Source organism: Orcinus orca, chromosome 4 (assembly GCF_937001465.1).
Source record: "Orcinus orca chromosome 4, mOrcOrc1.1, whole genome shotgun sequence".
Classification (NCBI taxonomy): domain Eukaryota; kingdom Metazoa; phylum Chordata; class Mammalia; order Artiodactyla; family Delphinidae; genus Orcinus; species Orcinus orca.
Window position 1 is genome coordinate 68,848,064 of NC_064562.1, and position 16,019 is coordinate 68,864,082.

The 16,019-nt window shown below is 36.2% G+C and overlaps 1 protein-coding gene across 11 annotated transcripts in view; it reads left to right on the plus strand.

Moving 5' to 3' along the window:
- The window catches only part of TMPRSS11A (transmembrane serine protease 11A), a 54,395-nt gene extending 40,850 nt beyond the window's left edge, over window positions 1-13,545 (plus strand). For 9 of the 11 annotated variants that reach the window (XM_033425553.2, XM_033425556.2, XM_033425558.2 and 6 more), the window contains 5 exons: window positions 947-985; window positions 2,888-3,059; window positions 5,229-5,488; window positions 8,110-8,252; window positions 10,014-13,545. In XM_033425553.2, coding sequence (XP_033281444.2) covers window positions 947-985; window positions 2,888-3,059; window positions 5,229-5,488; window positions 8,110-8,252; window positions 10,014-10,175 — 776 coding nt within the window. In that variant the 3' untranslated portion in view covers window positions 10,176-13,545. The remainder of the gene's footprint in view (window positions 1-946; window positions 986-2,887; window positions 3,060-5,228; window positions 5,489-8,109; window positions 8,253-10,013) is intronic. The other 2 variants (XM_033425554.2, XM_033425557.2) reach the window with 1 other exon arrangement.
- The last annotated feature ends 2,474 nt before the right edge of the window (window positions 13,546-16,019 follow it).

Genomic DNA, 16,019 nt, shown 5'->3' on the forward strand with positions numbered 1-16,019 from the left:
ATGCAACTGTCCATCAGCTTAAGTTTAAATGTTTGTATTTCCTTTATCAGATTCCTAACTTTGTTGGAAATGACAGAATTTAATCTTAGATTCTGTCCAATAATTGGCCTTTACCAATATTCAGCCGGTGTTTGATAAGAATATACAGTAGTTTATACCTCAGAAAAAAATAATTTTAATAATTTAGGAACCGTGTTTTAGAAGTATTTTAAATATAGTTTATGTGGTAGTTTTCAAAGTTTTTTTTTTTTTTTCCATTCCCAAACCCTTTGACCAAAGAAAGGCTTATGCGAAATCTTAAATAAAGAGAAGAGATAGGGCTTCCCTGGTGGCGCAGTGGTTGAGAGTCCGCCTGCCGATGCAGAGGACACAGGTTCGTGCCCCGGTCCGGGAGGATCCCACATGCCGCAGAGCGGCTGGGCCCGTGAGCCATGGCCGCTGGGCCTGCGCGTCTGGAACCTGTGCTCCGTAACGGGAGAGGCCACAGCAGTAAGAGGCCCGCGTACCGGTAACAAAAAAAAAAAGAGAAGAGATAAAAGCAGACCTGTTCTGGTTGAGCCTGGGTTTGAACCTGAAGACCCCATCTAGTTGCTCCCTCTTTCCCCTCTTTCTCTATTTCCTTAAATAAAATCCAAAGAAGCTTTATCCTGCACCATTGGAAAACCACTGTTCTGTATTAATACAAATGATTTGTGAGTTTTGATCATCCAATATTTGTGCCTTAATTACCTACTGCTTGTATTACCCACCTAATCAGCGGTTGCCTATAAATCTCTACAAAAACTGTACACATATTCTGTTATATCAGATAACCACTTTCCTGACTGATCTATATGCTCAAGTTTCTAGAATCCATATGCGGTCAGTATCCTCTGATAATTTCTGGTCATTGAGACCAACCAGAAGAATATCAAATTATCATTCTTTGCTCTATTTTGTTTTTCAGCAATGAGCTCATCGACAGGGAAGCTAACTGTCCAAGCATGTAAGTCTAGTTAGCTTGTAAAAACAAGTTCAATTTCCATATCAGGGAGGATAATATCTTCAAATATTACCTCATAATCTCCCACCCATGTCCCACATTTTCTTTGGGAGAGAATAACAATTGAGTAAGAGATGAAAATACTTTTTTTCCCTAAGACCAATCTTTTTGTAATGTTCAAGAAAAACATTTTACATGGTGGGAATTTGGGGGCAGTTTGAAGAAATTATATATTTCTGGTTTGGAATAAATAAACTTGCCTTGCTAATTTTTTGAATGCTATGAAATATGCTTTCTACTGAGAAATAAAATGAGAAAGTGATAAATGGGAAAGAGATAGACCCCATAATTTGTGACTGACCTATAAAATTTACTTATTATACCCATCTTGATGGTTGACAGCAGCTCCACTCACTCACTTTATATCACTGTGACCTAAATTTTGAAAGATTTTATAATAGCAGTGATGAATTTTAGGAAAGTTGTTCTTTCATTTTCATCTGTGTCTTGCAAACACACTATACATTTTATTCATTCATTCAATAAATAATTTTTTAACATCTACCAAGTGCCAGAAAGTGAATACAAGTGTCAATAAGACATGATTCCTCCTCTAAAGTTAGGAGTTTGAAGGTAGGGGAAGACATAAATAAATCAGGAAATGTTAAAACAGTGTGATAAACGCTATGGCAGAGACAGAGCACAGTGCTATGAGAGTCAATCAGAGCCAGCTAACCTGGTCTTGTGGGGTCACAAAGTGATCCTTGAGGTGAAAGGAAAGACAGTAAATCAAGTGACAAGTGGAATGAGTGTCTCGGGCAGGGGGAGCAGAATGTAAAAATGTCTTCAGAAAAGCAAGAACACGGTCATTTCTTGTCATTGAAAAATGTCAGTGTGGCTGTAATATAGAATAGGGTGGGCATGGGAAAGGGGTGTGATTAATAATGATCAAGGACCAGAACCATGCTGAAACATTTCGACCTTGTTTGGAGGGCAACGAGAAGTCACTGAAGGGTTTTACACACATCAGAAAGGTCACTCAGTTTTCAGTGTGGAGAATGGACTGAGAGAGCAAAGCTGGAGGCAGGGAGATGAACAGGGAAGCTATTGCAGTCCTTCAGATGAGAAAAATGGTAGTCTAAACTAGAGATGGCAGAGTGATGGGGATTTCTAAAATGACTGGCCACAGAAGGAGTGTAATCAGTACCAGTAAAGTGAATTTCCTTTTTGATACCTAATTTGTTGGAACAAGAATTGAACCTACCATGTTTTCTTTATGAGCACCATGCTTTAAACAGGCTTAATTCTTAGCAGGAACCCTAAGCATCAAACTAATCACTGATCTGATGCACATAATAAAGTACATATTTATTCCTACCAATAGTGAATGTGATGTTTATGTGGAAACATAGAACCCTCCATCCCGAAGAGTAAGAGACTGGTCATGATACATTAACCCGTGCTCACTTTAGGAATTAGTCACTCAGAAAACTGTATGGGGGTAGGAGTTCCAAGGAATTAGCAATTACTTCTCTGACTAGTTCTTTTGGTGAGGGCTTCATGTCAAAGTAACATGGTGGGAACATCTAAAACTGGGAAACAATAATCTTAGTAGGAGCTCCCAGAACATCTGGATAATTGACACTGCAGGTCCTCAGGACATACACTTTTTGGTGTGTCAACACTTTACAGCCTTACATAGCTTTAGTAGGCAATATATATCCACATCTATAAAGGGAGGGAGTAAGCAAAACATCAACTATCAGGAAATACAGAGGATGGATATTAATATTGTACATGTTTATATAATGACATGCAAATATTGCACTGCAGTACTCTACTAGTTTCTCTGTATCAGGGATTATAGAGATGTTTCTTACAATCTAATGATGTCATCTCTTTCAGGTTGTGGTAAACGAGCTGTTCCATTAATAGTGAACAGAATAATATCCGGAGAGATTGCAGGCAAGTCTTCCTGGCCTTGGCAAGCTTCCCTTCAGCATAATGACATACATCAATGTGGCGCCACCTTGATTAGTAATACGTGGCTTGTTACCGCAGCACACTGCTTTAGGATGTAAGTGATTGACGTTAACTTACTACTACTACTGCTACTACTACTGCTTAAAAAAAACCTCTGAGTTTTATCATCTTCTGAGTAATAATCAATGTCCCCAAATATTACTGAGGTAAAATGAGAAAAACTTCTTTCAGTTTCTTTTCTAAAATTGTGTTACACTTACACTTATTTGGAAAGTCAGTAGGGGTAGTAGTCATTATCCTAGTATCAGGTCCTTAAGGTTTTAAATAAAGAAACTGTGGCTGAACAGAGTGTGGAGAAAAGGGAACCCTCCTACACTGTTGGTGGGAATGTAAATTGGTGCAGCCACTATGGAAAACAGTATGGAGGTTCCTTAAAAAACTAAAAATAGAGCTACCATATGATCCAGCAATCCCACTCCTGGGCATATATCCAGAGAAAACTCTAATTCGGAAAGATACATGCAACCCAATGTTCACAGAAGCACTATTTACAGTAGACAAGACATGGAAACAACCTAAGTGTCCATCAACAGGTGAATGGATAAAGAAGATGTGGTATATATGTACAATGGACTATTACTCAACCATAAAAAAGAATGAAATAATGTCATATGCAGCAACATGGATGGACCTAGAGATTATCATACTAAGTGAAGTAAGTCAGACAGTGAAAGACAAGTATCATATCACTAATATGTGGAATCTAAAAAAAAGATACAAATGAACTTATTTACAAAACAGAAATAGACTCACAGACATAGAAAACAAACTTATGGCTACCAAAGGGGAAAGGGAGGAGGGATAAACTAGGAATTTGGTATTAACAGATACACACTACTATATGTAAAATAGATAAACAACAAGAACCTATGTATAGCACAGGGAACTATAATCAATATCTTGTAATTAACGCTAATGGAAAAGAATCTGAAAAAGAATATATATATATATATATATATATAAATAAAATGAATCACTTTGCTGTATACCTGCAACATTATAAATCAACTATACGTCAATTTAAAAAAAAAAGAAATAATTAGGTTGAGAAACAAGTATCTATATCGGCAGTACCTGTCTCTTTGCTTATCCCTCTTGGATGATGTTAGTTCAATTAATTAGTTAAGGAATATTAATCTCATTATTAATAATACATTTTGGTGGAAGATGGTGTCCTATAAAGAACAGAGAGAGACAAGCAGACATGTGATACTAGGCATATAATTTAAACCATCTAGGCCCTATTTTCCTTAAGTATAAAACAAAGCCTTTACTAGAGGACCTTTCATTACTAGATGACCTTCCCAGTCCCTGTATGTGCCAGGATCTACCAGCTGCTCAAGCCCATAAGCTAGAAGTCACCCACACTTGGTCATCTCTCATAGGACTTATGACAACTTTGCCTCATTCACTCTTGCCCTCTAACAATCTACTCTCTGGAAAGAAACAATGTGATTTTTTTTTTTAACATGAGACTACATTATGCTTGGCTTAAAATCATCCAGTGAATTGCCATATCACTTGAATAAAATCTAAGCACTTTATTCACGACGTATAAGACACTCTAAAATCTGGCCCCCGCCTACCCCGCCGATCTCATCCCCCACCATAATTCCCTTGTGTCCTGAACTGCAGCCTGTCTGGTCTAAGCCCTTGAGATGTTTGCCTGAAAACTTGTCACCCCACCTTCTCACAGCTGACTCCTCATCAACCGTGTCTCAACCCAAATGCCATGATCTCAAGAGGCTTATCTAACTACCCCCTTGTACTCTATTCCATTGCCCTATTTTATTCATAGACCTTATCACTGTGGGAAATTATTTATCTATTCATTAATTTGTTTTGCTCTTTTTCCTTCACTGAAATCAAATACACCCACTTTTCTATCTTGTTTGGCACTTTATCCCCGGCACTTCAAATAAGGTTCAACATGTAGATGTTCAATAAATATTTGCTGAAGAAATAAATGAATAATATTTTATGTGCTTTACAGTTCTAAAATTCAATAATTCTATACTGAATTTCAGCTCAAAGATGCCGTTTGTATACATTTTATCTTTCAAAACAGTAGCAAAAGACTATATGGTCAAAGAAAACTATCATTGCAACCAAGTGTTTTAGGGTGGAATTTTCTCCTTTATTAGCCTGCATGCAATTATTGTAATGCAGTTCATATACTCTGTTCATTTCTAATCTTTTCCAGTAAATCAAATCCACATCAATGGACTGTTAGCTTTGGAACAACAATCAACCCTCCATTAATGAAAAGAAATATCGAAAGAATTATTGTCCATGAGAGATATCACTTCCCAGCAAAAGAATACGACATTGCTGTTGTGCAATTATCATCCAGCGTCACCTTTACTGATGAGATCCGAAGAGTTTGTTTGCCAGAAGCCTCTGTGTCCTTCCAACCAAATTCAACTGTCTATGTCACAGGATTTGGAGCACTTTTTCATGGTGGTGGGTATCCCAAAATGAATCATGGAGCACTAAGCCGTATTTATGGCAGTGTGATTTAATGTCCATCAATATTATTCTGTCAGACTTTTCCACACAGTTTGGTTGGATTAGTTAGGGTAAAAGAATGGAAATCACACATAGTATGCTCTCTGATGATAATGGAATCAAACTAGATACCAGTAACAGATAACAGGAAAATCTCTAAATGCTTAAAAATTAAGCAATACACTTCTAAATAATTCATAGGTCAAAGAGAAAATCTTGAAGAAAATTGTAAGTATACATAGAATAAAATGAAAATGAAAAAATATCAATACATGCAGGATGTATCTAAAACAGTAAAGAGAGAGGGAAACATAGCAAATGCATACATTAGAAAACAGGAAAGGTCTCAAATCAATAACATAAATTCTCATTTCAAGAAACTAGAAAAGAAGAGCAAAATAAACCTAAAATAAACAGGAAGAAGGAAATAATAAAGGTAAGAGTGAAAATGAATTCTATCAAAAGCAAAAAATAGAGAAAATTAATGAAATAAAAAGCTGATTCTTTGAAAAAAATCAACACTTTCTGAGAAATGTCATTAAGCATTCCCACAATAGTTGAGAAACAGTTCAGGGATGTATAGGACTTATAGGCTATACTTTTTGTTTGTTTGTTTCCTATGGGTTTTTTTTTAATTTAATTAATTTTTATTGGTGTATAGTTGATTTACAGTGTTGTGTTAGACTATAATTTTTATAACTTTTTGCCAACTAGTTTTATGAAAAATTTATGAATTTACACTGTCACCTACAATATGCATTTCAACCCTTCCCGGCACTGGACATGAATTTTTTTTTTTTTTTTTTTTTTTTTGTTTGCGGTACACGGGCCTCTCACTGTTGTGGCTTCTTCCGTTGCGGAGCACAGGCTCCGGACACGCAGGCTCAGCGGCCATGGCTCACAGGCCTAGCCACTCCGTGGCATGTGAGATCTTCCTGGACTGGGGCACGAACCCATGTCCCCTGCATCGGCAGGCAGACTCTCAACCACTGCGCCACCAGGGAAGGCCGACATGAATTATTTTTAATTGATAATGTAGTAGGCAAAAAAAATTACACCAATTATATTCAAAGAACAGAATAATTTGAGCATTTTTAAAACATTTTAGCAAACACACCTGTCCAGAAATAAATCCCGAATTGGCATTCTACAGAAATTAGTATCTATATTAGTTTTATACTGCTGTGTAACAAATTACCACAAATTTAACAACTTAAAAGAGCACACATTTATTACCTCACAGTTTCCATGAGTCAGAAGTTCAGACATAGCTTAGTTGGGTTCTCTTCTCAGGGTCTCACAAAACAGCAATCAAAGTGCTGGCTGGGGTTGTGGTCTCATCTACGGCTCTGAGTTCTCTTCCAAGCTGGTTGTTGATGGAACTCAGTTTCTTGCAGCTGCAGAGCTCATGGCATCTTGCTTCTCCAACACCATTAGCGAAAACTCTCTGAACTTAGGGAAGGCCTAAGCCCTTTTTAAAAGGGCTCACAGGATTAGGTCAGGCCCACCTTGGAAAATCTCCCTTTTTATGAACTCACTGTCAGACTGACTACATCTTAATTAATCTGCAAAATTCCCTCTCCTGTGCCACAGAACATAACCTAATCATGAGAATGACATCCATAATATTCACAGATCCCACCCATACCTCAGAGAAAGGAGATCACATAGGAATCTTGGGGATCATAGTAGAATTCTGTCTACTACAGGGTCAGTTTCCCAATCAGCATATGGTTGATATAAAGAAACTCTGAATGCTTGTGATATTATTGTTTTCCATCATAAATAGTTGTCTTCTGCATTAATACTGGTTTCTATAACTCAGGATCTAGTTTATGATCTGGAGTCCCAAAATTGTAAGAGGTAATGAAATCATTGCCTTTAAATGTCATTATGTATGTGAAAGTTCTTCATAAAATGTAAAGGATAAAGTAAATGTATATAGTTATTTTATCAAGCCAGGGAAGCAAACTAGGCCTGAAAAGTTTCTGGGAACAATCTGGAATCTAGAAATACAAACTTTATTTTTTAAAAAATGCCGTCCTGGGCTTCCCTGATGGCGCAGTGGCTGGGAGTCCGCCTGCTGATGCGGGGGACACGGGTTCGTGCCCTGGTCCGGGAGGATCCCGCGTGCCGCAGAGCGGCTGGGCCCGTAAGCCATGGCCGCTGGGCCTGCGCGTCCGGAGCCTGTGCTCCGCGACGGGAGAGGCCGCGGCAGTGAGAGGCCCGTGTACCGCAAAAAAAAAATAACAATAAAATAAAATAAATAAATAAATAAAAATTAAAAATGCCGTCCTAAATACATTAACTGATTGTTTTTTAAGGTACAAAGGTTCCAGAAAAAGAAACAAAATGTTTTTCTTGCTAGTATAGGTATTTATAAAAATGAGATAAGGACGATTATCATTTACATATACCAGATATTAAACAGAATTTTTTTTCTTTAGGAACTGCTTACATTAACCTCATCCTGTATCAACAATTTTAGTATGAAAAAAAAATCGGGAAAAGGTCCACGCTTCATTCTAGCTAAGATGTTTACTGTAAACACTAAAATTACTTTGTTTTTCCTTAAGGGGAATCCCAAAATGATCTTCATGAAGCCAGACTGAAAATCATAAGTGATGATGTATGCAAGCAGCCACATATGTATGGCAGACATATAAAATTTGGGATGTTTTGTGCTGGCTATCTGGAAGGAATTTATGATGCCTGTATGGTAGGTGGAGAGAGATTATTTTGATATCATGACCTCAAAAAATGTATCTGGCTTAAAATGCTCTTTATTTTAGTAAAATACAGAGATCTTGTCTGTTCAAAAATTTATAAATGCAAATCTCAAACACATATTTTTTAATCTTTTATTAAGCAAAACAAAATAAGCAAAGAGTTTCTTTGATGCTATCAACCAACCAATAAAATTAAATTTTCTTAATACCAAAAATCCACAGGTTCATAAAGCAGAGTCCCTTTCCTTAAAGAGCTCACATTTAGAAAGGAAACAATCATGAACAATGAACTATGATGTAATGTTATAAATTATATAACAGAGAACAAAAATTTTTATTAAAGTATAGTTGATTTACAATATTGTATTAGTTTCAAGTGTGGAGAACAAACATTTTTAGCTTGAAGGAACATTTCTGGAACAAGTATTAGAGAGACGATACTTCAATGAGGCCTGAAGGATAAAGAGCACTTACCCTATAGAATAAGAGGGGAATATTATAGAAAAGAGAAAAAGCATAGCTAAAATTCTGAAGGTGTGAAATTATAATTCATATTTGAGGCAACTCCAAGTACTCTGTTGGGTCTCAGCCTAAGGAGGATGAGAGGTGAGAAGCTGTTAATGCTGAGAAGGTGGATTAGGCCATGGTGTGAATATCTAGTCCCCTTTCCAGTGGCCTACTCTGTTGTCCAGCATCTATCCTGCATGTATATTTTTGGACAAAGGAGTAAAGTGTGTTTCTTCCTGGAGGCACTTGCTTTATAATGAGAGATTCCTGAAAACTCCAAGGAGGTGATTCCACATGCTAAAATGATGGGAATTGTATTGTTATCAGGTGGCAGAAAGCCCTGCGCAGAGTCCCACCAATTACACAACATAGACAACCTCTGTCAGAAAAATAGCAGGGAGTTTTGCAAGCATACACGCTGGGCAAGAGCAGAATCTAGCCCCAGTTGCTGAGAATGTGGAGGAGGCATCTAAAATTCAGGGAATCCAAAGAGAGGTTCATGCCATGACAGGCAGGTGGGAGGTGGTGACAGGAACACACTGAAAATGAGAATCTAGATGAACAGTAAGATCAGTGATAAGCCTCTGGAAAGACTGGTGGTCATAAAGAGCTTTCACTGGACTGGGGAGCAGAGGTAAGATTCCTGCCCCATGACTGTTCAGTACATAATAAGGCAAAGCTCTAGTCATAGAAAAATTGGGGAAGTTATCGAGGAAGTGACTCAGGCACAGGGGTCTAAGCAGGAATACAGGGATTGCTACTGGGGTACATCGGGAGGTGCTTTGTCTGATAAAACAGAAGCTCAGGCACCTTACTTGAAGTCAGAAAAAACTAACATCAGATTGACTTTCTGTGTTGTGTACTTGAAATTTGCTAAGAGTAGACCTTAAGCATTCTTACTACACACATACACCCACACACACACAAAGTATTGTGAGGTGATGGGTGTGTTAATTAACCTGATTGTGGTAATCATTTCACAAAGTATATATGTCAAATTATCACGATGTACACTTTAAATATATATGTTTATTTGTGAATTATTCATCTATAAAGTTGAAAAAATAAAATGTGGAAATTGAATTTTATAACTTTTGAAACCCATGTTTCAACTAATTATCCTAAAATTGGTAATCTATACATATACTGTCTAATAATAAAATATGTGGTTCATTAAACTATCTTAAGTAACAAGTTTTACATTTAGCTAATTTTCTTTCTCTTTTTTCTTTTTTTATTTTCAGGGTGATTCTGGGGGACCTTTAGTTGGAAAGGATCTTAAAGATACCTGGTATCTCATTGGAATTGTGAGCTGGGGAGATAACTGTGGGCAAAAGAACAAACCTGGAGTCTACACAAAAGTGGCTTATTACCGAAACTGGATTACTTCAAGAACAGGCCTCTAATTCACTATTACAAGTTAAACATTGAGAGCTGTATGCAGGTCATACATGTATGAGAATCCATATATTCTGTGGTTGTAGTACAATGAAGTGAGATTAAATGATATGTTTTATTTCAGAATCACTTTAATCAATCAAAATCCCATAGCCAATTTGTAAAGGATTTAAATTTATAAGGTAGTGGGTCAGTTTAGCCTGGCTTGAAAAATACAGCAGAGATACTGAGCTCTTTAAATCAGCAAGCTAGAGTATAAAAGAGGAGCAATGCAAATTATTGAGGATAATCTGTATGATTTTTAGAGTGTCTTTTTCCCTTAAGCGAGAAACTTTTTGAACTCTGAGTTTAGGAAACCCTTACATAATTTTCTATCATTTCTCTAGAGGTCACAAATACTTTTTTCTAGTTCTTACAGATTTTCCAAAGAAATTTTCCATACTTTCAATTTATAAACCCATTGGAGGGATCCTAATTTTTTTAAAAGTTATATCTAGGAAACAAAATATGGTGATAAATCAAGCCAGAGATCTTATAACCTTTGCTGCAAAATCTCCCTAATTTTTCAGTGATTCTTTAACATACATACACACACACACACACACACACACACACAGAGAATATCCCTACCTTCAGATATACCCAGAAAAAGCCTGCTTAATGAATATATACAGTAATTAGCTAATCAAAGATGTATTTTTGTTACAAAAATTGGGGGGAAGGTGATAGTAACTTCATGAGCAGTCCGAAAAAAATGGCACAAAAATTGGATATTTTATAGATGCGTTTACATGTTTGGACCACCAGGAGGCAGCTTTGTACATTATTGTTGTACGCTTCAATGCCTAGAAAAAATGAGAATTTGTTCATATGTTGAAGAATTAATGAGCATTATCCTTTCACACAGAAAGAAAAAGTTTATTCCTGTGTATTGCTGCAGCCAATTATCTCCTAAGCCTTGCAGCAACAGCCTGACTATTGCAACCATGAAACAATAGTTTTTGTTTTAATTTAATAAATATAAATTTTGAGGACCAACCATATAGAACACATGAACAAAGTGATTAAATGAACCCCCTAAGTGTCTCATGAAGACATTAGGTGAGTCAGGCTCATGTATTCCATGATACAATTAAATGAAGATTTTGTGGAAACTGTTACTCTGTGTGACAATGCTGACTAAACATCAGGGTTTATAGGTGGGGCGTCGTTTACTCACGCAGTCCAGATATAAGCCAAACTGTTAGAAAATTGAGTGATTTTATAACAATCTCCCCCATGTCCTATTAATAAGGCATAAAAATAATCCTAAAAGCAACGAAGACCCAATGCAGCCAAAAATAAAGTAAATAATTTTTTTAAAAATCCTAAAATAATCTAAAAGAGATTTAAAATTTATTCACCATAAAAATTGATCCATAACTTAGACTCACAGAATTTTAAAGCTTAGGAGAGACTACACGTCATATGGGCCAGTACACTTAGGGTTCAAAGAACTGAAGCCAGGAAAAGTAAATAACTTTGTGAAGTTGTAGGTAATTTGTATCCCCAGTGGGCCTAGAACCCAGGTACAAATTTCACAGGCCCTTTTCTTACAAAGTATCTTTATGATTGTCTATATTTATTGAATCATCAGCTGTATAAAAATTTCAGTGAGTTCTATTGAATCTGTTTTAAATTGAATTTTAAACGGTGTGATTCACTTAGGCGGCTGGCTGCCAATTCTCTGAACTCACTTCAAGATAAAGCTGCTTTTTCTTATATAAAAATATACATAGGCATATAAATTATTTGATATTATGGTGGCAAGATATAATTCTGATTTCTAGTGTTAAGGTTCAAGAAATGATCTTAGAGTTATAACTTTATATTTCTAAACTGTTTTGTGAAGCACTTAATCCTGGGTCACATGTAAACAAATACTGATATATTATTTAAAATCTAATAAAGTTGGTGATCAGAGCATTCTACAAATAATATCATTGAATCTGTGTTAGGCCAATAGCATGAACTTTTCTTTCAACTTCTGTTAAAAATTGCATTTCTTTTAAATAACTAGTTTGGGTCACTCTGAAGCAGAATTTCTCAACTTTGGCACTTTTGACTTTCTGGTCTGGGTAGTTCTTTGTTTTAAGAGGCTACTCCATGCATTGTAGAATTTTAGCAGCACCCCTGACCTCTGCCTTCTAGATGCCTGAAATACACTCCTTCCCCCCAAATTATGATAACCAAAAATGTCTCCAGACATTGGCAAATGTCTCCTAAGGGGTGAACTTGTTCCCTTTTGAGAACTACTGTTCCAAAGACATTTGATTATTTTCAGAAATGCCAGCGATATCTCAAAATTATGACACTGAGCATTCAAAAACTATAGTCTCCTGGTCAAACTGTATGTTCACTATCATGTTCCTAAAAGAAACAGCAGAATAAGTGACTGATGCTTTAGTCAGTGGCTATTTCAAATACAGAGTGATCTTCCCACACACAATGTGCCTAGCGTTTCTCTCATACTCCTGCCTACAGTATATTCATAGAGAACCATCAACCACTACTATGAAGATAGCTTTTCTATGAATATACCCTCTAGTAGAGTTTCTCTATCTTGACCACAATCCACAGCAAGAAATATATTTTACATCACAGCTCCATAAATATGTTACAAAATACTATGTATGAAAAAATGAAACAGAAGTTTCATAAAACAATACCTACCTTATTAAATACAATAAAATCTAATATTTCTATTCTATTCTATTTCATATTTTTAAATGCTTGCCCCACCAACTAAATTGATTTCACAATCTAACGAGTCAGTTAGATTGTGAATCTGCAGTTCCTATAACATATTCTGGAATGATCATTCACTATTATTAACGCCATATTGTTATTACCTCACCTCTTCCCACTGCGTTCCCCACCTTCAACCTCTCTCTACTGCATTTAGCAAATTGTAGCTAGATTATAATGCTATTCAATAATGCTATTCTCACGCACTCAAATCTTCACTGATTTCCCCTCTGCCTGACAAATAGAGTCTAAATTCACATCACCATAGCTTGTAAGGTCCTTTACAATCTGCCAACAACGAATAAAATTTTTGTTTCACTTGTACTCAGTGCTCTTATAACACTGAATGTTACTCTTTATTTCCTGAACACATATATAGTGGGGCATGCAATGTTCTCTTCACTCTATAAGATCTAGCTCAAATATCACTTCTACTGAGAATACCTTTTTTATCCCAGATAAAATTACTCTTTTTGAATGTTTTTGTTCTTCCCCTAGAGCATTTCTCATACTTTACTCTGTATTACAGCTTATATGTAAATTTATTATCTCTGCAAACATTTTAAGTTCCATTAAAGACTGCTTTGCTCATTTTTGTATTCCCTACAGTATTTAGGACAATATGCTGTATATATTGTGTTTAGTGAAGGAATAAATTAATAGAGGTTAATTATGATTTCTATGAAGGAAAGACACCTCAGTTCTCAGTTGTTAACTGCTTCCCCCAGGTCACCTTCTTTTACACTGCTTTACAATCTGTGCTGGTCCTGCTTTGCACATTCTTGAACGTTTCTAAAGATCTCCTGCTCTCTGCCTACACCAGAAGCAATCAAATTACAGTAAGGCAAGTCCCTGACATTTCAGGACCCCCTCTAAATTAAAAACTTTTCCCTATATCCCTTAAATGAGCACATTCCAAACCCATAGGGATATTTGGAAATAAGGCCAAAAAGCAAATCTCCCATTTCCTTTTTTTTGTTTTTATTTGATCTACAAGGACTGTCCCTTTCCTCCTTTTTCTTTCATGGACCTCACAAAAGAGGTCTGGGTACTTCCAAAAAGCCTTGTTAGATATCCATGGTTATTTTTTTCTGATCAAAGCCCTTCTTTGTTGAATTTGCCTAATGGGAAACAATAGAGATAAAACTAAAAATCATATACAATATCTATTTTTGAAAGCTCACAGAAATAAAAGGATTAGAATTTCATGAAAAACATGACATTTGGTTCAACAATTTTAATTATCCATAAGCCTGTCCTTTCATATCCATTAGTAATCAAGATTTAACTGATTAACTTTTTAAAACTGATTTTGTTGTTTTCCAAGTTCAGGAGACTCCTCCCACACCTGACGTCACTAAATTAAATAAAGGGGAAAAAAATCCCAAATGTTGCACTGAAATCTAAATACATACTAATGAAAATGATCAGGGGCTCATGGGCTAAAAGAGGAGAGACAGTAAGAGTGTCAAGACTGTTTGTATAAGTACATGCCTGGGACATCTAAGCTTGAATAAAGATGCTACATTTTAGGCTCAGTAACTTATCCATGAACTGTGGTATTTTGAGCTAAAGCTGGAATTTCTGAGGTCCTGATTTAGAGAGAAGCCAAATCGAAAGACATCTTATAGATTTTTAATCTGAAGATTAAAGCCAGTGGGGAGAGAAATCTAAATACAAATCCACTTAGAAACAAGGAAAGTCTGAAAGAGAATAAGTTCAAAGGAAAGTCTGGAAATTCAAAACCTAATTATTAGACCAACTAATGGAAAAATGAAGCTGATTTTACTAGAGTAACAATATTATTTGCAAAAATAATGATGGATGAGTTAAAGAGACTATCTCAGGTTTATCCATTGAAAAACCCAAAGGTGCTTGCTACATTTCTAAGGTTGGTGCTACAACAGCACCTTCCTCCAGCCTGTACACTTTTCAGTAGACAAAAATAGGAGTCAGCTGGGAACCTCTTAACATACTTGGGTTTTCTGCCTCAGGTTAATGTTGTTGGGATATGTAGGCATAAGTTATAGTGGGGTCTTAGTTAATTGGCATAGGGGAGAGCTGAGGAAGAAAGGAGGCATGTCAACAAATGAGGCAACTGAAGCTGAAAGTTATGAGATTAATATTATTAGTTACTAACACCTCAAAGCAGTCCCACAGAACTTTAAATCATAACACAGGCTAGAAGGACATCAAAGAGTATATTCTACATAGTAGTCTTCCCTAAGTTTAAAAAGTCAGCATCCCTAAAGATGCTACACAAATGCCAAAACATTTGCACCTGATCTTGATACCATGGAGACTATGATGGTGTCACTTCCTTATGGCCTGTACATTTCTCAAGTGCTAAAAAGCTACCGGGGGAATGCAAAATGGTATGGCCACTTTGGAAGAAAGTTTGGCAGTTTCTTACAAAACTGAACATACTCTTACATACAATCCAGCAATTGTGCTCCTTGGTACTTAACCAAAATGAGTTGAAAATCTATGTCCATACAAAAACATGCACAAGAATATTTATAGCAGTTTTATTCATAGTTACAAAAATTTGGAAGTAACCAAGACAACCTTCAATAGGTAAACCGATAAACTGTGTTACAAGCAGACAGTGTAATATTACTCAATGATAAAAAGAAATGAGCTATAAAGCCATGAAAAGACGTGGAGGAAGTTTAAATGCGTGTTACTAAGTGAAAGAAGCCAATCCGAAAAGGTTACACACCGTATGATTCCACCTAGATGACATTCTGAAAAAGGAAAAACTATGGAAACAGTAAAAATATCAGTGGTTTCCAGGGATTGAGGGGAGGGAGGGATAAATAAATAGAGCATGGAGGACTTTTAGGGTAGTAAAACTATTCAGTATAATACTCTAATGGTTGTCAAAACTCATAGATTATCAAAACCAAGAGTTAATGTTAATATAAACTTTGGACTTTAGGTAATAATGATGTGTCACTGTAGGTCCATTGATTGTAAAAAATGTACCACTCTGGTTCAGGATGTTGATAGTGGGGAAGCTGTGCACATCAGGGGGTAGTTGGTATATGGGGGCTTTTTGTACT